At 42.8% G+C, this 26,505-nt stretch overlaps 1 protein-coding gene across 5 annotated transcripts in view; it reads left to right on the top strand.

Moving 5' to 3' along the window:
- The window catches only part of USP20 (ubiquitin specific peptidase 20), a 5,014,215-nt gene that overhangs the window by 867,632 nt on the left and 4,120,078 nt on the right, over nucleotides 1-26,505 (top strand). For all 5 annotated transcript variants that reach the window (XM_044058629.1, XM_044058630.1, XM_044058628.1 and 2 more), the window contains exon 6: nucleotides 22,363-22,465. In XM_044058629.1, the coding sequence (XP_043914564.1) occupies nucleotides 22,363-22,465 (103 nt within the window). The remainder of the gene's footprint in view (nucleotides 1-22,362; nucleotides 22,466-26,505) is intronic.

Raw genomic sequence — 26,505 nt, 5'->3', positions numbered from 1 at the left:
CTCCTTTCGAACCGTCTGCTACGTGTTCTTTAAAGTTATTGACGTAGAAAACTATATTTTTACTGGATGTTACTTCTGCAAGAAGAGTTTCTGAGATTCAGGCCCTCTGTATTCGTTCACCTTATTTGGTTTTTCATAAGGATAGGGTTTCGCTTAGAACTAACCCTTCCTTTCTTCCCAAGGTTGTATCTCAAACCAATATTAACCAATCTATTGATCTACCAGTTTTCTTTCCTAACTATTCTGACAGAGCTGAACAGAAGCTGCACTTTTTGGATGTTCATCGTCAGCTCAGGTACTACTTGCATAGGACTAAACAAATTAGAAAATCAGACCAATTGTTTGTCTCCTATGCAGAAAACAGGTTAGGTCTTCCAGTTTCTAAAGTGACCTTATCTAGATGGTTGACTTCCACCATTTCCTATGTGTACTCTCTAAGGGGCAAACAACTATCTTCTAAGCCAAAAGCACATTCGACCAGGAGTCTATCCACTTCTGTAGCCTTTCAGGATAGACTTCCCATTGACACTATTTGTGCAGCAGCTACTTGGGCCACGCCTCATACCTTTGTGTCTCATTACAAGTTGGATTTGGCCTCCAGAGATAGGGCCAGTTTTGGTTCCACAGTTCTCAAGAGTCTGTTCCATTGAGCCACCCGGGATACAGGTGCTAGCGACGCGGTCCCATCCAGCAAGAATGAAGGCGAGATTGACAACTTAACATTTAGAAGTTATGTACCTACCATAACGTTCCATGTTAGTTGTCTTCTCGCCTTCTTTCTTGCCCTCCCTCCTTCCCCCTGGCCTGGACAGATCTTGGAGAGTTCCTATTAGACTGCTTCCTCTGGAGCATTGTTATGAGGACTTCTTTTAGGAACCATGGTTCCTAATTATGTTAGGATAGTCTTTAGCAGGGTCAGTTAGCTGCCAAATGAGATCTGAGGTAGTTCCGCCTTGCATCATGGGATATAGGGTTGCCTCGAGCTGGTAAAAGGAGTTCTCGAGCTAAAGCAAGTGCCGAGTCGGAGCCGAGGATCGGCTCCGAACCCATCCAGCAAGAAAGAAGGCGAGAGAAGACAACTAACATGGAACGTTATGGTAGGTACATAACTTCTAATTTTTCATCAGTCAGTTAAGTGAATTGGAAAATGGGTCTGTCTGCTTGTGGTGCTTCCTTAAAATATAGGGATTGTGGACATTTGTGCCATTTCCTTGTGTGTGTTAATTTATATGTTCACATGATATTGCTTAGATTGTAATTCCCTGATTTGGACCTTATTGATAGCCTGGAGTTTCAGAACTCTCCTCCCGAGTCCTTTTTTGTCTTTCCTGTAACCTCCCAGAGAGGTTTAATTTCTTTTCCAGTAGTTATCTACTGAAGAAGGGTTGCATTGTAGAATATAACAGATGTATACTCAATGCTGGTTGTACTGCAAGAGGGCTTTTACAGTGGATGTTATTAACTTTGTGTCATTCCTCTATATCCATACCGTCTGTCCATCCAGCATTTGTAAATGAATATTGCACCGTGTTCTTTTTTTTTACTGCTTTTAGGTTGTGGTCACTCAGTATATAGGATTTTAACTGAAACTTAATGAAACTCTTTATTGTGGTATATGCGGTCATGGCATGTACTAGCCAAAGACACACGTACCTTTAAATCTGGATGCTAAAGAGAATGCAGAAGTATGTCATGTTGGTAAAAATTAGCAATTCAGTCAGTATTTCACAGGTGAAAATCTTACTGATTGATTGGGATGGTGAATGCTTACCTGTTGTTTTTTAAATTATCCTGTATGAAGACAGCGAACTATATTAATGGAGTATGTGCTTCACTTGGTCATGCCTAAGTGTGGTGCCCTTAAGACATCTTTGCCATCCTAGCCTAATGTATAAAGTGATACTTTCACTTTTTTCTGCTTAAATGGAGAAGTTTCTAGCAGACCTCTGGTGGAGAAATGATATAATAGCTACCCACCATTGCATAACCAAGGTGCTAATATAAACCGTCTCCAGCTAGAAATGTTCCCATACTGCCCTAATGAATAATGACTGCACATTTGACCATCAAGACCTAATAAGACTCCATACAGAACTCCTTCTGTTTAACTAAATTCACGTGTAACTTCCTCCTATCCTTTTTTGCAGAAACATTATTCTGGTAATGGTAGGGAACAACTGAAATACTACCCCTTTGTGACCTTTACATTGGCAATGAATTATTGTAATGTATGCATGGCATACTTCCTTTCGAAGAAGGAATACCTTTTTGCAGATCAAACCACTGCACATTACTTCTGTCATCTAGTATTCAGTTCAAGGTCACTCACAGAACCACAAGAAGTATGCATCAGTGAGGTAGCCTAACAGCTAAGAATCACAGATAAAAGTCCTGTAACTCATCCAACTCAAGATATTCTTGAGTCATTGTATCTTAACAGCTGTACTTGTCAGGATCACAAATCATTGAAAGTCAGTCTCAGAATTCACAGCAAAATGTTTCTTTGAGGAGGGGGACTATGCCTTGTCTACCACCCCTCCAAGCTCCTTTACTTAAACATGCCATCTCTGAGTGCATACTATTGCATACTATCTTGGAAGAGGGGCCTTACTTTGTAAGAGTTTTTATCTCCAGAAGTACGTCATCTATAAAGTAAAATACCTCATTTCCTCACTTAAAGTAATACAAAAACACAGTTCTCCTGCTTGGCTACTTTTTGAACAGAAAGTATCCCAGTACCAGTACTCACCACTTTTGCAGTCCAGATCATACTGAAAATACTGTGGGAATATAGTTCTTGTAGCATTTTGTCAGTGTAATTTGTGCTTTTGGTATATAGGAGATTAATAAGAAAACTAAAGTTTGAAGTCTGTGATATTCATTATTGTTATAGAGCTGGAGGAGGACCTGGCATTTCGTATACTCCATATTAACTGAAAGGATGGCAACAGCCAGCTAGTCTGCTTAGTTTCTTTCCTGCTGAAACTTAAACCTTTATAATTTCATTGAGTTATCATGTATGTCATAGGCAATCATACTTTTATATAAAAGAAAACAAACCAAATTGACATTTTTAGTTGTAAACATTATACATCACATATAATCTTCTGTACATTCATTGACAGTATAACATTACATAGCTCATTCAATTCCTGCTTTCCCTTAAACCTCATTTCCCCTCCAAAACATTATTCTACATGTATGGTTCCCACAATTCCCATCTTTTTCTGCGTAATTTGCTCCTACCCTTTTCTAAAGATCCCACTTCCAGTTCTTTTATCTCTGTTACTATATTCACTACTACTAATATGGTTGTTTTAGACTTGGATTTCCATTTTCTAGTAATTGCTTTTTGGCAGGCACCAGAATTAAATTCTGCAAGACCTTACTATGTCTAGGCAATTCAAATTTTGTATCACAGCTCAAAAAAAAAAGTCATTTCCTTAGTTACACCAATTTGTTTTCCTTGTATTTCTGACTGAGTAGTCTACAGGAAAATCTGAAAGTCTGATGCATTACACTCCCAAAATATGTTCCCTATTACCTTTTTCTTCCCCATCACACTGCCAACATTTGCAGTCTGCCCAGGAAAAAAAACACTCTTGAGTCAGCTTGGGTTGCAAAAATACCTAAGCAAAAATCCTAAATATTCTAGACTTTGTTGCATATTTGGGAGACGCGCATATATATCCTACCATTGCGTCTTTGTGAATTGCTTATCCAGTATCTCTTCCCAGTCCTTTTTAACCTCCTCCGATTCCTGTAGTTATCATGTAATATTTTATTTGCCCTAATAATTATCCTTTTTTAACAGCAGCTTCTGTTCTAGATTCTACAAAAAAAAAAACTCTTAATAGTTCTGGCCTTCAACTTAGGATCCCCTTATTCCTTTCTGTTTGCGTATACTCTGATATCATTCCTTGATAGAGAAGGCAGTCTCTAGCCTGCAGTCCAAATGTATCCTTTCTCTTCCCATTCTGCTACCTTTCCCTGTCTAATTATTTGCCTCCAGTACTTTGGTTCCTTTGACACTTTTCTCCACTAAATTCCAACCCCCTCTTGCCTATTCTTTGTACCCCTAATTGCAGCCATCATTTGGGCAGAATTTCCTTTCTCCATTCCCTTGTAGGCTTAGTTCTTGGAATACTTTCTGCTACTTCAGCAGTAGCTATACAGAATATTATAGTCGTATTCTCTGTAAGGATCGACATCCGAAATCCAAGACTCTTCTTATTTCTAGAGCTTCCTTCATGTTTCATCATCCCTTTCTACTTTTTAATTATAGCTTTCTACTTGAACCAAGTATAGGAGCCTTAAACATGTAGCTCTGAAATATCCCTCGATCAGCTTATCCCACTTGACTCTTGCCCTCTTCTCTTCCCAGGTAAAATCTTTCAACTCTTTAGTACTACTCACATCTCCTATGTTTGATAAAAATATATCTGACCTGTTTATAAATCTAACGAGACTAAAAACATTGTCACTGCTTGTATCTTGCTATCCATATCCTTAAAACAGTTTCCATTTTCTCATTTTTTTTTTGTATTATGTTTTGTTTAATCTCTTCTGACATAAGCTTAGCTGCCGTTACTGAATCCTTTTTAATTCATACTCATAAGTGCTTCATTTTATCATGCCCCCATAAATAAGGGTGTTGCTGAACTAATGCATGTGTGGGTACATAGCTTACAGTTATTGGCTTTGTTTTGTCTTCATTCATTTTCTGTCCCAAAAAGGCTTAACAGTCTCAGAATCTTCCAGAACACTGAGATGTCCTTTTCTGGTTTTATCAGTTACAGAATAATATCAACCCCAGATAAAGCCAACTTTTCTTAATAACATACCAATTATATCCTTGAATTTCTGCGTCCCTTTTTTTAATGTCAGTGGTTCTAAACATGACACAAATAATAAAGGGGAAGTGGACGCCCCTGTCTAGATGTTTATCGTGCATACAGCTGCAGTCATAACAGATGGGTTCTCCTGCCGTCAGGTGGGTCCTCGGTCAGACGAATTCCAAAGTCTAGGTCCGGTGTCGGTTGTCGTCGCTTCTTCCCTGACGTCAGTGCGACAGGGGTATAAAAGAACCAGCCGACGCCATTTTGTCCAGTCTTTCTTGCCGCGCGGTGCCCGAAGCAGAAGCAGTTCGCAAGTGCCAGTCGGCCAGCTCCTGAGATTACAAATATTTTTCAACCGAAGACTTCTAGAAAGCTAAGTACCCCGTTGGGGAAACTTTTCTTGCCTCAGACCAATGTCAGACAAAGTTAATAATTGCATTTCATGTGGGAAGCAAATACCGCATAAGGATTTCCATTCCCTCTGTATACCTTGCTTAGGCCCAGACCACTACGTCTCGGCCTGTCGTTTTTGTGCTACATTCAACAGACGCACTATTAAGCGTCGGGCGGAGTTCGCCCAACACTATTTTGGCAAAAAGTTTAACTACAACATGTCGTCTGATACTCCGACTCCAATTTTGAGTAAACGACGTAAAGATAAGGACCGACATACGAGGTCCGCGACTTCTACCGACACCACGCTAAAGCCGACTACATGTGCTCCGGTTCTCAACGAGGCGCCTACGCAGACCCTGACTACTGATGACACTTCATTAGCGGTGTCTTCTGTGCCCGAGGTCGCAGGCTCTTCGGCCCACACCCTGACTACAGATACCAAAGTCACTCTTGGCGGGGAAACTCAGAGTTCAGACAGGCCTGCCACCTCTCAAGGTGTCTTCAGGCCTTCTTCTTCTTTTTCCATTAAGGCTTACACTAAATCTAAAGCAGCCATGCATTCTAAAAGACAAGCTCCACAGAACCCCTCTCAAGGCCCCATGCCTAAAAAGCAGATGCTCAAAATGGCTGAAGATTTGATTACTCTTATCAGGGGTTCTCAACCCCCCCCCCAGACAAAAGACCCAGAGTGGAGGAAGAATACCTTTCCTCGGACCAGGCCTCCATTACTTCAGAGCATTCTGAGGACCAGGAACATTCTTACTCCCCTTTCGGAGATTCTGATGCAGAGGAGTCCATTCCCTCTGTCTCCCCCCCTGAGGATTACTCTTTTGGGGAAACCTTGCATACCTTGAGGGAACACTTCCACTGGGAAGGCCAAGAGTACTCAGACTCCAAGAAAAGGCTCAGGGATTTCCTCTTGCTCCCTCAGCACAGGCCTCTGGCTATACCCCCTGTCTTAGACATATTAGATGATGTGTATTCAGAGGCCAGCCTTAACCCACATTCTTTACCTCCAGCTCCAGTCAAGCCTGACAGGTATTACCGGGTTCCTGATTCACACCAATTCCTATACAAGAGCCATGCGGCTGACCCAGAAACTATTTCACAGGGTCCCAAGGGAATTAAGGCCTCCACTGCCAAAAATCCATTACCTTCAGAGAGAGATTCCAGAGCTTTAGAAAGGTGGGGGAAAAGGTGTACACCTCGGCCACTTTAACCATGAGGGCATTAAACTGTCAGTTCCATATGTTAAAGTATCAACAGTTTTTGTTATCTCAGTTGAAAAGCAAAATGTCACAACCTGAACAACCAGACTTGAAGGAGTTGCAGGATTTGTTGCATAGTGCTGAGCAAGTGGGTAAACATACCTTGCAATGTGGTTTTGATGCTTTAGAGGCCTCTTGTAGAGCTGCTGTTACAGGATCAGTCATACGTAGACATGCTTGGCTCAAAGAGCAAACCTTACTAGATCATGTCAAAGCTAAATTACTAGATGATGTATTGTTTGGTGTTAAAGCTGAGGAGGTATTGAAGAAAATGGAGGAAAAGGCAAAATCAATGCAAGCAGTGAAAGATTTCCTACAGGTACAACCGCCATGTTTCAGTAGAAATTGGCCTTCAAAAAATTGGTCCTTTCCAGCCACAGACAGACCTCAAAGAGGTAGATACAGGCGCCCGAGAGGTAGAGGGCAATCTCAAGGATCATTTAGAGGCAGACAATGGCAAACACCTACACCAAGAGGGGGTGAGGATAATTCACAGCCATTCAGAAAGCAGACCCAATGACTTTCCCCTTTGCATGCCAAGCAAGGCTCAAATGGCAGCACCTTTAGGCAGAAAACTGGCATTATTTTCGAAAAATTGGAATATTGTCACAAAAGACAAATGGATCCTGGACATTATAGACAGAGGCTACAGATTCCACTTTCACACCCTTCCAAAAATGAGAGGCATGTCAAACCTGCCACACAATCAAAGGGCAGAGGCACAAAAACAAATTTCAGATCTCATGGACATGAAAGCTATTCAAGAAGTACCTGCACAAGAACAAGGTCAAGGTTTTTATTCCAGACTATTCCTGGTACCAAGGAAGGGCAAAGATTGGAGACCTATTTTGGACCTATCCATCCTAAACACATATTTACTGCACTAAATTTCAAGATGCTCACATTACAGCAGCTTCTTCCCATGCTGGGCAAGGAGTCTTGGCTGGTGACATTGGACCTCAAGGAGGCATACCTGCATGTCCCAGTCAGACAAGATTGCAGAAGATACCTCAGATTTCTTGCAGGTTCATCCCATTATCAATTCTCTGCATTGCCCTTTGGCTTATCTACTGCGCCCAGTGTGTTCACGAAATGCCTGGTATCAGTAATTGCCTTCTGCAGACTTCAAGGGATACAAATATACCCATATCTGGACGACTGCCTGATCCAAGCGGACAGCAAACACACTCTTCTGAAACACCTGGCATTTGTAATAATGTTGTTGAATTCTCTGGGATACACAGTCAACAAAAAGAAGTCAAGACTAATACCCTCTCAAACAATAATTTTCATGGGTGCCAGCTTGGATACAAACACCCAGATGGCCTACCTCACGCCAGAGAAACAAGGGCAATTAACTCAATACTTCACAAAACTGGCAACCTTCACCTGGCTGACTACAAGGAAAATCCTGCAGGCTCTGGGATTCATGGAATCTTGCATTCTGCTAATCCCATGTGCAAAGCTGCATATGAGGAAACTTCAATGTACCTAAAAAACTTATGGTCTCAACACAGCCACAGTTTGGAAACAATCATACCACTGATTCCGTGTCTTCAAAAGGAATTTCTGTGGTGGGCTCAAGCATGCCAAAGAAACATAGGCCTCCCATTCTGCAAGCCTCAAGCAAATCAAGTCATCACAACAGACGCCTCGGACTACGCCTGAGGGAGCGCACATGACAGATCGATGCATTCAGGGCAAATGGTCACAAAAAGAAAAGCACCTACACATCAATCAAAAGGAAATGCTAGCAGTAATAAATGCAATTATGGCTTTCAAAGACCTACTACATCCAGGCCAGCTATTGATAAGAACAGACAACACCACAGTGATGTGGTACATAAACAAACAGGGAGGAACTCATTCATATCCCCTGTGCAGACTAGCCATGTCCCTTTGGAACATGGCTCTGGAATTGCAAATCCAACTTCAAGCACAATTCCTGCCAGGGAAGGAAAACACACTGGCAGACAACCTGAGCAGAAATATGACAGATCCACATGAATGGAAGTTGCATCCTCAAGTTTTTACAATAATTCAAGCATGGGGAAGGCCAGTCATAGATCTCTTTGCTACCCACAGAAATTACCAATTGACAAAATTCTGCTCAAGGACCTTTCGTCCACAGGCCTGGAAAGTGGACGCACTCTCTTTCAGTTGGACAACAATGACGGTTTATGCCTTTCCACCTCTTCCACTGCTGGCCAAAGTTCTATTAAAAGCCAGAGCAGACAGACCAGCGATGATTCTCATTGCTCCAGACTGGCCAAGACAACACTGGTACCCACTCCTGAGGAGCCTGACACATTCCCCACCATGGATCCTGCCTCTAATGCCTCTTCTACTGACTCAGCACAACTTCAAAACTCTTCACAGTCAGCTGAAAACACTCAATCTAGCTGCATGGAGAATTCCTTAAATTCACAGCAGACCCTACTCTCCAAGGAAGTGCAGGATGTCATTTTGGAGGCCAGAAGGCCTTCTACTAGAAAAACCTACTCCGCAAAATGGAAATGGTTTTGTGTCTGGAATCAGAAAAAGGGTCAGAATCCTGGAATACTGAATTTACCTCAAATACTACAGTACCTAGCCGAGCTGCTAAGCAGTGGACTTTCATTCTCCTCCATCAAAATTCATGCCTCAGCCATTTCTGCAGAGTACAACACTAATCCTTCTTTATTCTCTCACCGTCTCTTAAGACAGTTCCTCAGAGGGGCTAAGAATATAAAACCCCCAAGGAAGCAACCAGTACCTGCTTGGGACCTCAGTTTCATTCTAGAAAAACTAACCCTGCCTCCTTTTGAGCCAGCTGCTTCAACAGATCTGCAATATTTGTCATGGAAAACAGCCTTCCTTCTAGCTATCACCTCAGCACGCAGGGTTTCAGAACTACAAGCCCTCATGGCTGTGCAGCCTTTCATCATTTTCCATCAGGACAGAGTTTCCTTACGAACCAATCCTTCCTTTATGCCAAAGGTAGTATCCAGGGTAGCCTTGAATCAGGCTATCCACTTACCTACGTTTTACCCTAATCCACAAAACAAAGGGGAGAGGCTACTACATTCCTTGGACATTCACAGACAGCTCCGTTATTATTTGGACAGAACAAAGCCTTTTAGAAAATCAGAGCAACTCTTTGTGTCCTATGCTACAGGTGCTCAAGGGAAGGCTATTTCCAAACAGACAATCTCAAAATGGATAGCCCACTGCATACGCTTTTGTTACTCTTTTCATGGTAAAACTGTACCTACAGGCATCAGATCTCACTCCACAAGGGCCACAGCTACCTCTGGGGGTACCTACCAAAGATATTTTGGAAGCAGCCACTTGGAGTTCTGTACATACTTTCTCCAAGCACTACCACCTACCATTATACTCCAAAACTAGAGCGGGCTTTGCCACTGCAGTCTTGCTGGGCATCCTGGCTCCACCTAGTTCCACTTAGTGCCTACCACCCTTTTATTAGCTTTGGGTTTCCACCCATCTGTTATGACTGCAGCTGTATGCACGATGAACATAGTACAGTTTTGTACCTACCATAAATGTAGATGTTCGAGTGCTAATACAGCTGCAGTCCAGGTTTCCCTCCCTCCTTCCCCTCTTGGGGACAGGCCTTATGGCTAACTCCTCCTCATACAACCTCATTGGGGTATTCTTTTATGGTGTATTTGCTTGCAACTACTGTTTTTTGATTATATTGCATTTGTTTTACTACATAAATTTATGTTTTGCCTTTCTTCTGGGGGCACCTGACATCTGGGGCAAGAAAAACTGAAGAAAATGGCGTTGGCTGGTTCTTTTATACCCCTGTCGCACTGACGTCAGGGAAGAAGCGATGACAACCGATGCCGGACCTAGACTTTGGAATTCGGCCGACCGAGGACCCGCCTGACGGCAGGAGAACCCATCTGTTATGACTGCAGCTGTATTAGCACTCTAACATCTACATTTATGGTAGGTACAAAACTGTACTTTCCTCTTTTCAAACAGAAATTATCGGAGAGGACCTCCCCCCACACACTTTAAATGTCTGCCTCCGATCCCAAATATGTACACCTAATTAACCTTACTGTGTCAGGGAAAGCAAATGCTTCCATTTCCCTACTCATAAAATCCCAGCTTACACTATTGAATGCGTTCTCTCCAAGACCCACCAACAATAGTGGTATTTTCTTAAATTCTACTTCCCTGTGGATCATCATTGTTCTATTAATGTTGTCAAATGTTTGTTTCCCCTCCACAAAACCATATTGATCCATATCTGTCAATTTTGACAACACATTTGCAATTATTTTAGGCATTATAGACATAAACACTGTATAAAAATCGTTTAAAATTAAAATGGTCATGTATGAATCTGGATCTGATGGGTCTTTGCCATATTTAGGTATTATAGCCATCACCACTTTCTGCCAGGTTGTTGATGCTTCTCTCCCTTTTAAAATACTGTTAAACAAAACCTTCCATACCTTTATTACTTTCTTTCCTCCTATCTTCCAAGCTTCCAAAGGAATGCTATATGTTCCTGGAGAATTTCCTGTAGATTAGTTATACATCACCATTTTTATCTCGCCTCTTCCTACCCTGACTGTCAATAATTGAGTCTCCTCTACCTCTAACCTTGAATCTTTCTTCCATAAATATTTCCAGTTGTGCTTTTGTCTTCATTTCCACATTTTCCTGCTTTATGCAGATTTTCATAACATTTCTGAAATATTTCTAATACCACTACAGGATCTCTGGCTATTTTCCTTGTTAATAGGTTCCTTAAGCTTGGCATCAACTCTTTCTGCTGTTTGTTGCCTGAGCCTTTGTGGTAAAAATATCAAAAAAAAAAAAAAAAAAAGTTGCTTAACAACAATTTTTCTAAACTCATACATGTTAACCAGGTATTCCCTTATTTCCCTCTTTAGCACTTTGCAGCTGCACCTCTTCTGTGAGATCCTCCCTATTCTGTAGTACTTTAACCTTTGTAGTCCTTCTAAATAATTCTTGTTACTTCTCTTTTTCTTTTATTTCTAACTTATTTTTAAACTCCAGTTTCACTTCATCCCACTCCCTAGTGCTATTTTCTGAAGAAATTTCTGTCTTCCCTAATAACGCCGGAATAATTTCCACTATCCATTCCTTAAATTCCTCTCTATTTAACAGATAGTTTTAAGTTGGTTATTTTCGCCTAGCCCAGTTTTTGTACCTTGGGGAATAATATGTAAATTCTTCCCTACTACTGAATTCATGTCTTCCATGCCAAATATTTTCATAAATTTCTTCAAAAGTCTACCATCTTTTGTTCCCTTCTAGGCCCCATAGTACATCCTGACGAAAATCAAATTCCATTCCCCAACTATCAGCAATAATCCCTGCTGGAAGTTCATTTCTCCCAGAATTTTCTTAAGCTCTATTGTAGCAGTTTTAGGTGGCGTATAAATACATGTCAGTGTAGTCCTCCTCCCCTGCCATTAGCCCCTTACAGCTACAAATCTACCATTATTATCCTTCCCTTCTGGCACCATTGGAGATCCTGTAGTATTTAATATATGTACTTCCCTTTTCCTTTGTCCCAGAAATTCCAATGAACAACTGTCCTGAAATCCTTTCCTTATCACATTCACATGCTTACTTCTTTCTAGATGGGTCTCCTGTAGCTTAGCTATTTGCACTCTGCATTCCTTAATATAGTTCACTACTTTCTTTTTTGTATTTACCTATGAATTCATTCACGTTAAAAGATAATATGAATAAGTGTTGCCATTATTATAAGAAGTTATTCCCACCTGTTATATATAACAGCTTTTTTTAAATGTCTAGTTTCAACTGTTGTATCACATGCATACACTAATGTTTGGCAGGTTGATCGTTTATACAGTTGATGTTATGTTGTCCTATCTCACCTTCATTCTTACTTGATGGGGTTCAGGGCCGATCCTCGGTTTCGACTCAGCCAAATACACTAGCTCGAAGTCTCGAACTTGGCTCGTGGCAGAATCATGCAGTGGTGCAATTCCCCAGATCTCGTTTGCCACTTTACAAGTTCAGATCCTCTCTCCTTGGCTGTGGCTAATTTCTTTAAAAACTTCTGTTTTTTTCCCTTTGTTAAGCTAATTTTAGCTTTAATATTTGATTATTATTAGTTAGTAGTTTTTTCTGTAGTTTGTATGCTGTAGTTTCGACTGCTATCTTACTAGTGTGTGCTTTTGTTGGCAGTCGTTAATCACAAGGCCTTTTTACTTTATTCCCGTTTTTTGATAGTGGTGTGGTTATTGCTTAAAGTAGAAGTTAGCTTTTCTGTCTATATATTAGCTTGTTTCAGTTAGGGAGCTAATTTCCTGTTGTGTATCCCTCTCACTCACAACTCTTCATGGTCCATTTAAGTTTGAGGGGCTAGTATCCGTTTAATTTAGAGAGCAGAATTGTTCCCCTTGTTCTTATCTTGTTAGACGTGTTTTATAGTGTGGTAATACTGTTTCAGACTTTTAATATTTTTTGGTGTCTGCTAGTTTTGTTATAGAAGTGTCAGGCTTTACCAGTTGTTATTGTTCTTGTGTGGTTTCCTTACAAAATGTCAGAAGGAAACTAGAGAGAAGGAACTGAAGCCTTTAGAGTTTAAAAAGTGTCAGAAATGCTCTCAGAAGATGTCTATCACGGATGGGCATAAAATTTGTGTCTATTGTTTGGGGGCTATTCACCTCCAGGAAGCTTGCACTTTCTGTCATTCTTTTAGCTCCCGTGTTCTGCAGGAAAGAAAGAATAAGCTTATACTCAAAGGGCTCCTGAAACTGTCTTTTGAGGAGGCTCTACACAGCTCCTCTTCTTCCAGTAGATCCCCTTTGGCTAAGAGTGACAAGGCTTCAAAACATCCATCTCCAGCTTCTTCAGCTCAGTCGGAGCTGCCGCTAAAATTGGTTAAGACCACTGATGGATCAGTCTCCCCGGGTCCACAGCCCTCAGAACCGATGGAGATGATCGACTTGGACAAATCTAGTCATTCGGCTCCAAGGCCTTCGGAGCCGAAAGAGACTGTTTTTCGGAGCCGGTCCACTGAGTTGTTACTGGTCTCCCCTACCTTGAGATCTCCCATTTTGGAAAGATCTCACTCAACAACCCTCTCCTCTAGGTCCTCTAGGAGTTTGTTGGACGATGACGTGGACAGGGTGGTGTGCAGACTTTTGAAGTCGCCGGCCATGGCTAAATTGTTTTCAGCTCTGACCCAGTCTGTTCAGAGCCAGCCAAGACTATGAATATTACATCCATGATGATTCCTCCTCTGAGCCAAGCTGGATCTTCGGAGCCAGTATGCCAAGTACTGCTTGCTGTAGATTCTTCAGTTCCGAAACCCCTTCAGGAGATTTCGGAACCGATCCCTGCTCCAACTCCCTCTATGCCATGTGGGGAGTCTGTAGGTCGAAGCTCTCCAGTCGGTTCTGTGGAGTGGGGATGTTCAAACCTGAGTTTCTTCGGTTCCGAGTTTACCTCTCGGAGTTTTGGCTCGACTGAGCTTGGCTCCTACATCAGCCTTGGAGCTGATCTCCTTGGAGCTGGAGATTCCCTCTGTTTCCTCAGAACCAGAGGTGTCCTCGAAGCCAGGGGGATCTGCCTTTGAGCTGCTGAGGAGTGTGCTGTCCACTTCTACAGCTCTGCGCAAGGATACTGGTATTCTTCCCCCCAAAGCATCGGCGTCTGTCTCTGCACCACCCCATCCACAGGACAGCAGAGATCCAGAGCCTCAGTGAGCCCCATTGCGCGAGTCCCACTCTTCTGTGACCTCCCCAGAATACCCTTCTGAGGTGGCTCCCCAAAAGAGAACATGCAAAAGGAAGCATATTGACTCCCCTGAAGAGTCCATCACCTCTGACACTGACCTCGAGGAGTCAGAAGGGTACCCAAGGTCGTCCTCTGAAGATATTTCCTTTGCAGATATCCTAGAGATCCTGAAACAGATAGGCGGCTAGAAATCCATCAACCCTTCTGATGAGGAGTCTGTGTACCTGAAGGCTTTTGGATCTCAACCTTCAGCCTCCTGGGTGTCTCCACCTTTCGATGAGCTACTGGACTTTGTTATTCGAAAGGCATTGGAGTTCCAGACTCTATGGAGCCAGTCCCCCTGAGGCCAAATAAGTTCTTGTCAGCACCTGTGGAAAAAGGAATTTTTCATGAAAGGCGTTTCTGTAGATGCTATGGTGGTGGCAGCAGCCACCAAGAAGGAACTCTCTGAAACATCCCCTTCTGTCCATCCACCGAAAAAGGACTCCCAGATGATGGATAGATATGAGATGTGTGTTATTTCGTCAGCGACTTTTACCCTTAGATCGCTGAACTATCTTTCGCACTTTACGAAGCTACAAAGGGATCTCCTGAAGGAATTATGAGAGTCTCTCCAAGTTTCACTGACTGCGGGCGTGTCAGAAAAGGTCACTTCTCTACCTTAAATTCCATCATTAACTCCTCCATGAGACTAATATCCTATGCAGCAGATGGAGAGAGAGGGGCAGCGGGTTCCGGAGTTTCCCTGAGGAGGCACTCCTAGATGCACTTGTGCAACTTTGCAGAGCCCTTCAAGTCTACCTTTACCAACGCCCCTTTTGATGGTTTCTCACGTTTTGGACCTAAGGTCAAGGACACACTCACCAGAGGTGAGCAGGAAAGGAAAACTCTCTCTGCTGTTGGGGTACGTTTTACCGTTCCTTCAAGACCTTATCGTAAAGGTCAGAAGAGTGGGAAAATGTGGTTCAAAAGATCCCAGGGTGTTTTTCAAGACGCACAAGGTGAACCTTTCCCCAGGGGCAGAGGGGGAGGCAGTAATGGTAGACGTCCTAGAGGCAGAGGGGGTCTGCAAAACCAGGGTGACTGTGACTCCTTTTGCTTCCAGCCCTACCAGCTCTCCTTAAAGGTGGCCTGTCTGCTCTACTCTGGAGGCAGCCGGGGGGCATATTTCTTTGCACCCAGAAGCATGGTGAGATATCACAAAAGATAAGTGGGTACCAAGTATAATATCCAGAGGCTATTCCATTCCCTTTTGCCATCCTGTCCCACAGATCAGAACAGTCCTGGATTTTCCACCCAGTCAGAGGGAACAAGCAACTGTAGAAATTCAAAAGTTGCTAGACAAAAGAGTCGTCCAGGAAGTCCCCACAGACCAAATAGGATTCGGAACTTACCCAAGATTCTTTTTAGTGCCAAAAAGAACAGGGGACTGGAGACACATTTTGAATCTCAGCAAGCTAAACAAATATGGGAAAAAGTCCAGGTTCTGAATGGTGACACTGCAGTCAGTATTTCCCTTTTTAGGGAAAGACAATTGGATGTGCTCACTAAACCTCCAAGATGCGTACTACCACATAAAAATGGACAAAGCATCAAGGAGTCACTTACGCTTCAGGCTGGGAGCCACTCATTGCCAGTTTTGAGCTCTGCCCTTTGGTCAGACTACAGCAGGCACCCAGCATGTTCACCAAATGCATGGCAGTAGTCACAGCTCACTTGAGACGTCTGGGATTCCAAGTGTTTCCGTATCTAGATGACTGGTTCCTTAGTGCCACCACCAAGCATCTACTTCAACAGGCGAAGGACACCACTCTTCAAACTTGCTCCCAGTTAGGGATTACAGTCATTTTACAAAAATCTCAATGCTGCCCTGTCAACATATTACATTCATAGGCGCAGATCTCGACACCGTCTCCATGATGGCATGACTTCCGCCAGACAGGGTTTCTGTTCTCAGACAACAGACAGACAACTTTTTACCCAGAAACAAAGCAAAGGCAAAGACAATTTTGAAACTCCTAGGGACTATGGCTTCAGCAATCACCTTCGTTCCGCTAACGACCAGAATGCATATGAGAATTCTTCAGCGGCTTCTATTTGCTCAGTGGTCATTAAAAGAACTTCCCATGTTTCACCTAGTCAGGCTTGGGTCTATATTCTAAGTTCGAAGTCTGAAAACTTCGAATCTCATATGATCGACATCATATGAGTGAAGTTTTCAAACATCGAACGTTTCAACGGAGATCGCCGTAGGGAATATTTTCCTTCACTTCAATGTAGTGCGATCTTGGAGTTGGTATATTTAAGTAGCGGGGGGTTTGGGGGGGTGCAGGGGGGCTTGCCCCTCTGCATAGAGCATTCAGGTAGTTTTTTTTTGTTTTTAGTTTGTTTATATATTAAGTTTGATGTTTGAAAACTTTGCTCATATGGAGTCAAGCATATGAAATTCGAAGTTTTCAGACTTCCAACTTATAATAAAGACCCGTTGACTTTGGTCTGACCAGGTGACCATAGGATGACCCTTTGTGCCACAACTACCTGTAGCTACAGTGACCATGGATGCCTCCCAAGTAGGGTGGAGGGGGACATTATCTGGGAAGTATGGTCTAAGGCACATAGCAAGAACATGAGGCCCATCTGCACATCACTGTTCTAGAGATGAGAGCAGTGCTTTTAGCATTGCAGGCACTCCAGGACTCTCTTCCACCAGGAACGATTGCAATCCAGTTAGACAGCATGTCGGTAGTCTGGTACATAAACAAGGAGGAACCCGATGATGCCCCCTTTGTCGAGAGGCGCTGAGTAGCAACGCACATCCCGGGGAAATCCAGCGAGATAGCAGACAAGCTCAGCGAGACTATTTTAATGTCTCATAAGTGGTTTCTGAGCCAAAACATAGCGGTGAAGATCTTCCGAAAATGGGGTCAGCCTTGCTGCAATCTTTTTGCCACTCCCATGAATACCAAATGCAGCAGCTACTTTACCCTAATCCCCCCTCTGGGGGAGACACCGAGAGATGCACTCGCTCACAATTGGCCTTCAGGACTTCTGTATGCTTTTTCTCCCTTTCCCCTCATACCCAAAGTCACCCAGAAAGCAAAACTCTTGGGAAGCAGGCTGATTCTCATTGCCCCATACTGGCCTCATCAGATTTGGTTCCCCTTTCTCTGGCCTCACCTACAGGAGAAGCCCTGGGTTCTGGACCCAGTTCCAGACCTTCTGACTCATATGTCTGGAACTCTTCTTCCTGCTCGCCAAACCTTTAGTTTGACAAGCATGGCTGCTCCACTTCCAAACTTAGTCAGGCTTCAAGACTTCACACTAGCAGTAAAACACATTTTAGTATCCTCTCACAAGGCTTTGACCAGAAAGTTATATGGTAGTAAATAGAAGAGGATTCTCCTACTGGACAGAAGCAAAAAATATTGACCCCTTCTCTGCCCCAGTCAGTCCAGTTTTGGAATTTCTTGCGTAACTTTTTCAGCAAGGCTCTGCGGCAGCTGCAATTAGAGCCCAACTAGCTGCAATATCTAATTTCCACATTGGTGAATATACTCCTAACCTGATGTCACACAAATTGTATAATGCATTTTTAAAAGGATCTTGTTTATTGAGACCTCCCATAAAAGAACCTCTTCCTCTACGGGATTTGAATTTTGTTCTGACTCACCTAACTCTACCTCCTTTCGAGCCCTCATCATCTTGTGATCTCAAATTCCCTTCTTGGAAAACTATTCTCCTGGTAGCCATTACATCTGCAAAAAGAGTCTCAGAGTTGCAAGCTCTATCAAGCCACCATACCTGATTTTCCATAGAGATAGAGTGTCCCTATATACTAACCCATCCTTCGTGCCATAAGTTTGTTCCCAGACCAATCTAAATCAATCTGTTGAGCTCCCAGTGTTTTTTCCCAATCATAGCAGCAAGGCAGAGTACAAACCTCACCAATTGGATGTGCATAGACAGCTTAGATTTTATCTGGATAGAACTAAAGATTTCAGAAAAACAGATCATTTGTTCATTTCCTTTTCTGAAGCAAAAAAGGGCATGCCAGTTTTAAAAATTATGCTTTCAAATTGGCTCTCAAATTGCATTACCTTTATATACTCCTCAAATGGCAAGAATTTATCATTCAAAGTTAAAGGCCACTCGACCAGAGCATTAGCAACATCCTCAGCTTACATGGCCAGATTGTCAATGGACAGTGTTTGTGCTGCTGCTACGTGGGCAACTCCTCATATGTTTATTACTCATTACAAAGTGGATTTGGCCTCCAGGGACAGGGCCTCCATTGGTTCCACCGTGCTCAAATGTGTTCTTCTATGAGCTACCCGGGGATAGGGACGATGTCCCATCCAGTAAGAATGAAGGCGAGATAGGACAACATAACATAAAGAAGTTATGTACTTACTATAACGTTCCATATTTGTTGTCCGTCTCGCCATTCATTCTTACGACCCTCCTGCTTTCCCCCAGCCAAGGACTCCTAGAAGACCTAGAGGTGAGTTTTTCCTTCCTTACTAAGGAGCTCCTTTGTAGTTTTCTTTTCCTCCTTGTTTCTATACCTGCTGTATCATGGGTAGTTTACACAGATTATTTATAGTTGGCAGCAAACAAGATCTGGGGAATTACACCACTGCATGATGGGATACCTTTCTGCCATGAGCCAAGTTCGAGCTAGCGTACTTGGCCAAGTTGGAGCCGAGGATTGGCTCCAAACCCCATCCAGTAAGAATGAATGGTGAGATGGACAACAAACTTGGAACGTTATGGTAAGTACATAACTTCTTTTTTTCTTGTCATATCCATTTGAACCTACGTCACATCTTAATAAGATTTTTTGTTTTAATGAAAACCCTCCAGCAGAAAAAACAGCCCCCCCATAACCTATTAACTTAATACAAACACAAAAAACTTAGGTACATATTCAAGTAATGACATTTAATCCTCCTAATACAAGCAGTTGTCCCACATTGACACCTACACTGTCAGGCTTTAACAGACCTAAAATTAAGGTTGGTTATTTATTTGTTTGTTTACTGGGATAATGCACTGATCATTATAGACCATTTGGAGGCACAGCCTGGGTAAAAGGACAAGCAAAGACCCTGATGAGATATAAACTCAGGACCCCTGGTTTACTAGACCAGTGCTCTAACCCCTGTGCTACAAGTCTAAGCAAGGCTAGGACACATGTGCTTCTACTTGCTTTAAGTGCAATGTTTTTGTCTTATCTTTATTCCTCCTCCAGGTGTACAAGACAGCTTGAATGCATTTAGAAAATATTACCTTTTAACCATTGAAAGAAAAAGTATTCTTTTTTTTATTGCTGTCTTATCAGGTTGTCTATGTAGAAACATGAGAACCAGATACACAGTTGTCTTCAGCTACAAGCTTCTCATGTTGCACTGTGAGCATTTACTTGCTAGAAGAAAACTTTTCATTACAGTCGGTATTCTTTTATTTACTTGTTTAAAACTTGTTAGACCAAGCCAAAGGCCTTAATCCAGTCATTCCGCTATGCAGTAGTAAGAAAAGCATATCAGTTCTACTTACATCATGATCTGTATACTTTTACAACCTGTCCCTCACCTCAACAAGCCAAGATTACAGCCTGTTTTCTTATGAAATATGCATTTGGCCAGGCTTTCCTCTCTTTTTAGATTGCAGCAGCACACATTTCTTCAAACTAAACAAGAAAAAAGAAAGAAGAAAAAAAAAAGAGCACCTCTTTATTTTAGTATCCCTGTAACATGCAAAAGTAACTGAACATGCTTTACTATATAACACGCAGTATATGTCATGTTTTGTAAAAAAAATAATTTTAAGAACAAAAATTGTAAGTTATCTCTGTCTTTCTACCCCTGTCCTTAATGTTTTTTAAACATTAATGACATGAGGTAGAGCATATGGTTTGGAGTCCCCCACAAGTATAACAAAGTCAAAAAAGTCCAACATTTCTAGGTTTTCTTGTTTAGCCATATTTCACAAATGTCATTAATGCTTTGTAATCCCAGATTTGTTCATTTATTTCCAAGTTGCTGGTTTTCTTCTTCTTGATCTCCATCTCCCAACTCCAGTCTGTGATTCATTTTCAGTGTACTCTTGGTTCTTTAAGTCATCTCCTGTGCTTTTCTCTGTCTCGAGCATTTTCCTTTGGAACATTGTAAAAGGCTTCACTGGCAAAGTCTTTCTGTGAACTTTATTATCAGAAGAATGAGAAGCAGAGTCCTCTTCTGTTGATGGCTCACTTTTTGTTGGACAGACTTTTGTATTTCCTCCTTGGCATGTTCTGCACGAAAAAATGATTTTGATCCTCCAAGAAGAAATATTCTGAAGATAACAGGATACAGCAGCTTGAATCTCATGCCCGTCTGTCGACATTCCCTGATTGCGGAAATGAATTTAGTCCTTTTCTGCCTAGTGTACAGTGAGTATTCCTTTTCCACAAACACTCTGCTGTCTTCAACTCATAGTAATTTGTCTTTCTGCCATACTTTTGTCAGAATCAGTTATTTGTGCCAGTAGGATTGCATCTTTACTGTTAGAGGTTTTTGCTGCTTTCAGTGGTCAGGTTTGGAGCATGCACACAATGTGCCTTTTCAGTTAACAACTTCTGCTGTAGAATAACAGTCCAGTTACTTATTTGTGCTGTCATAAAATTAATACAGTCAGTTCCTTTCAGATTTCCTGGTACAGCAGAAAATCTTCGGTTTTCCTAATGTGCTCTGCCCTATAATTCTCACCTTTATTTTTAAACATATCTTCTTGAGCAGTCTCATACTCAGTCGGCCTTTTCTTCATTTTGATCTCTGCTTTTTGCAGTTGTATCAGCTCATCTGAATCTTTTTAAAGCTTCTTGTATTTTTTGAGCCTTTTGTTATTTGAGCTGATGTACTCCTTTAAGGTTTTGTTTATTTTAATCATTTCTGAGCATGTTTGACTTATTTTTCCTTTAGATTAGTGGAAGCAATGTTTTTCACCAAAGCTGGAGCTTGAACTGCTTTTTGCTGAACAAATGCAGGATTCTTCCCAGACTGTGTTTTCTCCTCAACTTTTGTGGTTGATTTTCTTTTATGTTCTCTAAAATGTCTTATTTTCTAGCATCCAGGTAGTACAATTAATAACCAGTAACTGTAACTTACCCAGAAAGAGAAATTCACTGACTCTTTTTTGCTGTCTTTAAGTGTCTACACTGGGGGAGCTGAAATTAAGCTGATACACATTTTTCAGCCATCTTGGAAGTTCCCAAACCTTTATAAATCTTAATCTCTGTCCCCTCTGCCTAAATAGTGTGAGAGTTTTCTATTATACCCAGCCCTTGCACTTTGTCAGCTTTTCCTCTTCCAGGAGTTTTCCATACTTAAGCTATTGCTAGTATAAAAAGATAGTTCAAACTGCACTTTACGTATTCCCCCTTTCTCCTCAGTATCTAGTTTAATTACTGAAAAGCTCATGCATTTTCTTGTCTTTTACCTTCAGTAGGTTATGAAGCTCATTTTGTTGCATTGTGTTTATTTTTTCATTTTCCCTTTGATATCAATATACATCTGTGGAACATGAAAACTGAACGCTAACATAATGCAGCAAAATAGTTGTGATTCAGGAAAGAAAGATGTATGCACTTAATAAATTCCTTTGGACTGTAGAGAAGAGCATTTTACTAACACTGAAGATCAAGATTAAAGCTAAAGGACATAGTAATGGTTTTGTCTTTTTCTCAAATTCCTTTAGGTCTTACCTTCTCAATTTCACTATCATGTGTCCCCAACATGCTTAACAACAGTCATTTCAGCTATTATTTCACAGACTTTTAAGGTGCTGCTGCCACACAAGTCAGGGGAGTACCTGATGCAAAAAGTGTAGTTGTAGAGGTGGGAACTCTACCAGCACACTGTATTGTACTCTTGTGGTACAGTAACTTTGTGGGAAGTTCGCCGTAAGAAGTGCAACTGTCCTGTTTACTTTAATCACAGCTTCCTACTTACTTTTCTGGGATCTGTATTTGTGTTGGTTGCAATATACAAGATTTGTTTGGTTGTAACTAAAACTTTTCCCAGTAAGTTCAGACTGTTTTTGTTCATTCTTCACTCCAGGGTCCAGCAGTACAGCATGGTACACACAGCCTGAAGGCTGTGCCAATTGCAGTTGCTGATGAGGAAGGTTCTGAGTCTGAAGATGATGACCTGAAGCCACGAGGTAATATCTTTGAGTTCCTATGTACGTTACATTTATTTTTATCTGGTAGCATTGATGATGATGATTGTTCCATGTAATACATGCTATTTATAGTTGTAACTGACATAGGTGTTTGCTTTCAAAGCATAAATGCTATGCACAACACCCGAATTCAGTGGCAAAATTAATGTGACCTTAAAGATGTATGCTGTATCAGCAGTTTAGCAACATGCATATTCATTTTCACACAAACATTTTAAGTCTTGCCAGCATTAACCATAGTAATGTGAGGTGCAGTATTCAGATGAAGTTGTGTGTCCCTTTTGAAAATACAAGGGCCATAATTGGGATTCTTGGTAGAGCAAAACTATTTGTAGGAAAAGGGAAATGTATACAAAGTCCAAGATTATGTTACCTTAGTATATTGATTTGCTTATGCAAATGGCAGAGGTGTGGAGACGGGAATGGAATGTATATCTGGTCCAAACTTGCAGTACCTAGGAGTATTCCACTTAAATAATATGCATCAGTCCTAGAGTCAGCTTAATGGCAGTACATTAAGTTTTATGATTTTGCTGTTTTTTTTAGCACTTGGTCTTCAATCTGAAGTTGTTTCTCATTTGGTCTTTAACCTATGGCTCTCTGATCTGGCACGGATCTGACTAGGCTGTATACTCCAGCATTGTAGCTGAAATCTGAGCTGCTCCCCTACCCATAATGCCTCGGTTTCCCTCCTACACTCAGATCTTGTTTGCTGCTCATTTGAACAGCATGGATCACCGTGTTGTGAGCTCCCCCAAGGTTATTTCTTAGAGTTTTTTCTATCCAAGTAGGTTGTTTGACTGACTTATTTCTTCCAACCTCTTCCTACCCCCTTTCTCTTCCTGTTTGCGTTGGTGCATTTTTTGGTCTTTTAAAAAAAAAAAAAAAAAAATTCTGTTCTGTTCCTCTATCTTCCTTTTCTCGTGGTGAGTGTGTGTGTGTGTGTGTGTGTGTGTGTGTGTGTGTGTGTGTGTGTGTGTGTGTTGTACTCATGGCTGACCTTTCAAAGCCAGCTGAGCTCAAGAAATGTACGGAGTGTGGGCATAAGATTCCTCCATCTGATGCCCAAACTCTTAGCATGGTGTGCTTGGAGGTGGTCCATCTAGATTCCTCCTGTTCAATTTGCACAGGTTTTAACCAACATGCGCTAATCAACAGGAGGAACAAGTTGATTTTGAAGGTCCTTTTGACCCCTTCCTCAGAGGCTTCTCCTTCTCTCCCCTCCACTTCTGGAACTCAAACTCCCGCCAAGAAGTCTGAGTATGGGAACCCGGCCAGACATAGGTGGTGGTCTCCTGACTGTTTGCCTCTCCCCTCCACTTTTGGAACTCAAACTCCCGCCAAGAAGTTTGGGGATGGGAACCCGGCCAGACATAGGAGGTGGTCTCCTGACCGTTCTTCCTCTGCCGAGCCTCCCACTAAGTCTAGGCCTTGTGGTGTTTAGGGTTCTCCTCAGCTCAGTTTGCCCTGTTTCTCCCCGGATCTAGAGAGTTCCCAAGCTAAGTCTCCTACCTCTGTCTCTTCCAGGCCGGAGTCGATGGCTTCCTTTGTCCAGTCCACTCGGAGGCTGTCTGAAGCTGAGGTGGACAGGATGATGATGAAGTTTCTCCGGGCTCAGATAAATCTTCGGGTCTTGCCTACTCCATCTCCCTTTGAAGTCATGAGCATGCAACTTGGCTTTGTACAGATTTCTCCTTCTCCGATCTGACATTTGGCTTTGGAGTTCTTGGGTCCAAGGTTTCCCAGTGTTGCGGTGTCAGCACTGATGGTCACTTGTACTTTGACATCGACAGTTGCCTTGAGTGGTTCGGCTCATATGTCATCGGACCTTACCAATTCTCGGAGCTGCAGCTTCGGCATCAGCTACGAGGGGTTGGCATCGGTTTTTCATAGCTGTCCATTTCCTTTGGGACTTTGGCACTGGGAAACTTGGCTCTGAATCCCACTTCGGTGCTGGGGTTGAAGGTCGGGGAGGCCCCAATGTGACGGCTTCAGCTGTGGCTGTGTTGCCTTCTGGGGTCCACTCACCTTCGGCCTTTGAGGTGATGTAGAGGGTTCTCTCGGCTCCTTTGAGGGCCTTAACAATTTCCTCCTCAGAGCCCGCCCTTGCTCCTTCTCTTTCTGGGCCAAAGTCATCTGTCTTGCCCCCTCAGGGACAGTCTCTTGCAGGCCACGCCAGGATGTTCTTCAGGAACCCTTGAAGCTTCCGAGTCCACTCCGGATTATCCCCCGAGGAGGTACCTCAGAAGCATACGTGCAAGAGGAGGCATTTAAACCCCCCCCCAGAATCTCTCGTGAAAAATATGGATATGGATGAGGGGGAGGGTTCTCTTCGATCACCACCGATGAAGTCTCATTTGGAGACATCATGGAGATCCTGCATCAGAGAGATGGGTAGTATTCCCTTAAACCCAGCCCTGACGAGTCTGTATTCCTGGAGGCGTTTGGCACAGGGCCTCTGTGGACCGTTCTGTAGATCTAATCTCCTGCAGGACAGTGAAGGAACTGGACATGGTTGAGCCCATTCCTAAGTGCCTCAGTGCTCCCTCAGACAGGTCCCCTTGGTCCAAGGGTTTCTCAGTCAATGCCATGGTGGTTGCGGCAGCCACCAAGAAGGAGCTGGCTCAGGAGTGCTCCCTCAGTCCATCCTCCAGACAGGGAGTCTTGGACAGTGAATTGCTTTGGGAAGCGAGCTTACGCTTCAGCCACCTTTGCTCTGTGTGCGTTGAGCTATTTGGCACACGTCACCAGACTGCAGAGAGACCAGGTTAAGGAACTCTCTGCATCTGCTTCAGGGTCCATGTCAGATGAGGAGAAGAAAGTTTTCTCTTCCTGACTGGCCACACTAACAGCCATATCGAACACGTCCACATCCACATACTGACTGAAGGTATCTCTAGGGTGGCCAAGACAGGCATTGCCATTAGGCTTTGTGCTTATTTGGAACCCTTTAAGGCATCATTCATGAATGCCCCTTTGATGGGTCCACTTTGTTTGGACCTACTGTTCTTGACACTCTTACCCAGAGTGAGAAAGACAAGAAGACCTTGTCTGCTGTCAGGATCTGCTTCTGTACTGCACAGTGGACCTATTCTAGGAATCAGCGTTGGGGCAAGAAGTTGAGGCTTCAAAAGTTTCAGGGCTCTTCCCAGGACATTCAGGGTCAACTTTCCCTAGGGCATAGGGGGAATTCACAGATACCAGCCACGTGGCAGAGGGCATCCAAGGAACCAATGGTCTTGAAATTTGTTCTTGGACAGAGACCCCTCAACAATCCTGAGGGATTGCCCGACTGCTCTACTCTGGAGGCAGTTGGGGGAGACATCTCTCTCTGCACCTAACAGCCTGGGAGTCCATCACAAACAATCATTGGGTGCTTCAAATTATAACCAGAGGTTATTCCATTCTGTTTCTTCATCCTTCCACTCCGAAGAGAAACCTCCCGGATGTTCCACCCAGCCAGCAGGAGGCAGCAGCCATAGAAATTACCAGGCTCCTCAAAAAATGAGTCATCCAGCCCGTCCCCCCAGACCAGTCCAGGTTAGACATTTATTCCATGTTCTTTTTGGTGCCAAAGAAAACAGGAGACTTCAGACCCATTCTGGATCATACTACCCTGAACCTGTCCGTTGCCAAAACAAAGTTTCGGATAGTCACTCTACAATCCATTCTGCCCTTTCTGCAGAACAATGACTGGATGTGCTTGGTGGACCTTCAAGATGCATACTGTCACATAAAAATGAACAGGCACTCCAGAAGGTTTCTTCACTTCCGGCTGGGAGCCAATCACTTCCAATTCAGAGTATTCCCCTTAAGACTCACCACAGCTCCCTGGGTGTTTACCAAAGTGATGGTGGTAGTAGCGGCTCAATTGAGGGTGCAGGGATTCCATGTCTTTCCTTACCTGGATGATTAACTCCTCTCTGCTCCCATAAGGGATCGACTTCTTCAAGCCAAGGATTACCTCCTCCTCCTAGCCCCTTCCCTGGGCATAACGATCAATCTGACCAAATTGAACT

The sequence above is a fragment of the Protopterus annectens genome, chromosome 16.part0, assembly GCF_019279795.1.
Source record: "Protopterus annectens isolate FY-2018-M chromosome 16.part0, PAN1.0, whole genome shotgun sequence".
In the NCBI taxonomy this organism is placed as follows: Eukaryota; Metazoa; Chordata; order Ceratodontiformes; family Protopteridae; genus Protopterus; species Protopterus annectens.
The sequence above is the reverse complement of the archived record's forward strand: the minus strand, read 5'-3'. Positions and strand labels throughout refer to the sequence as shown.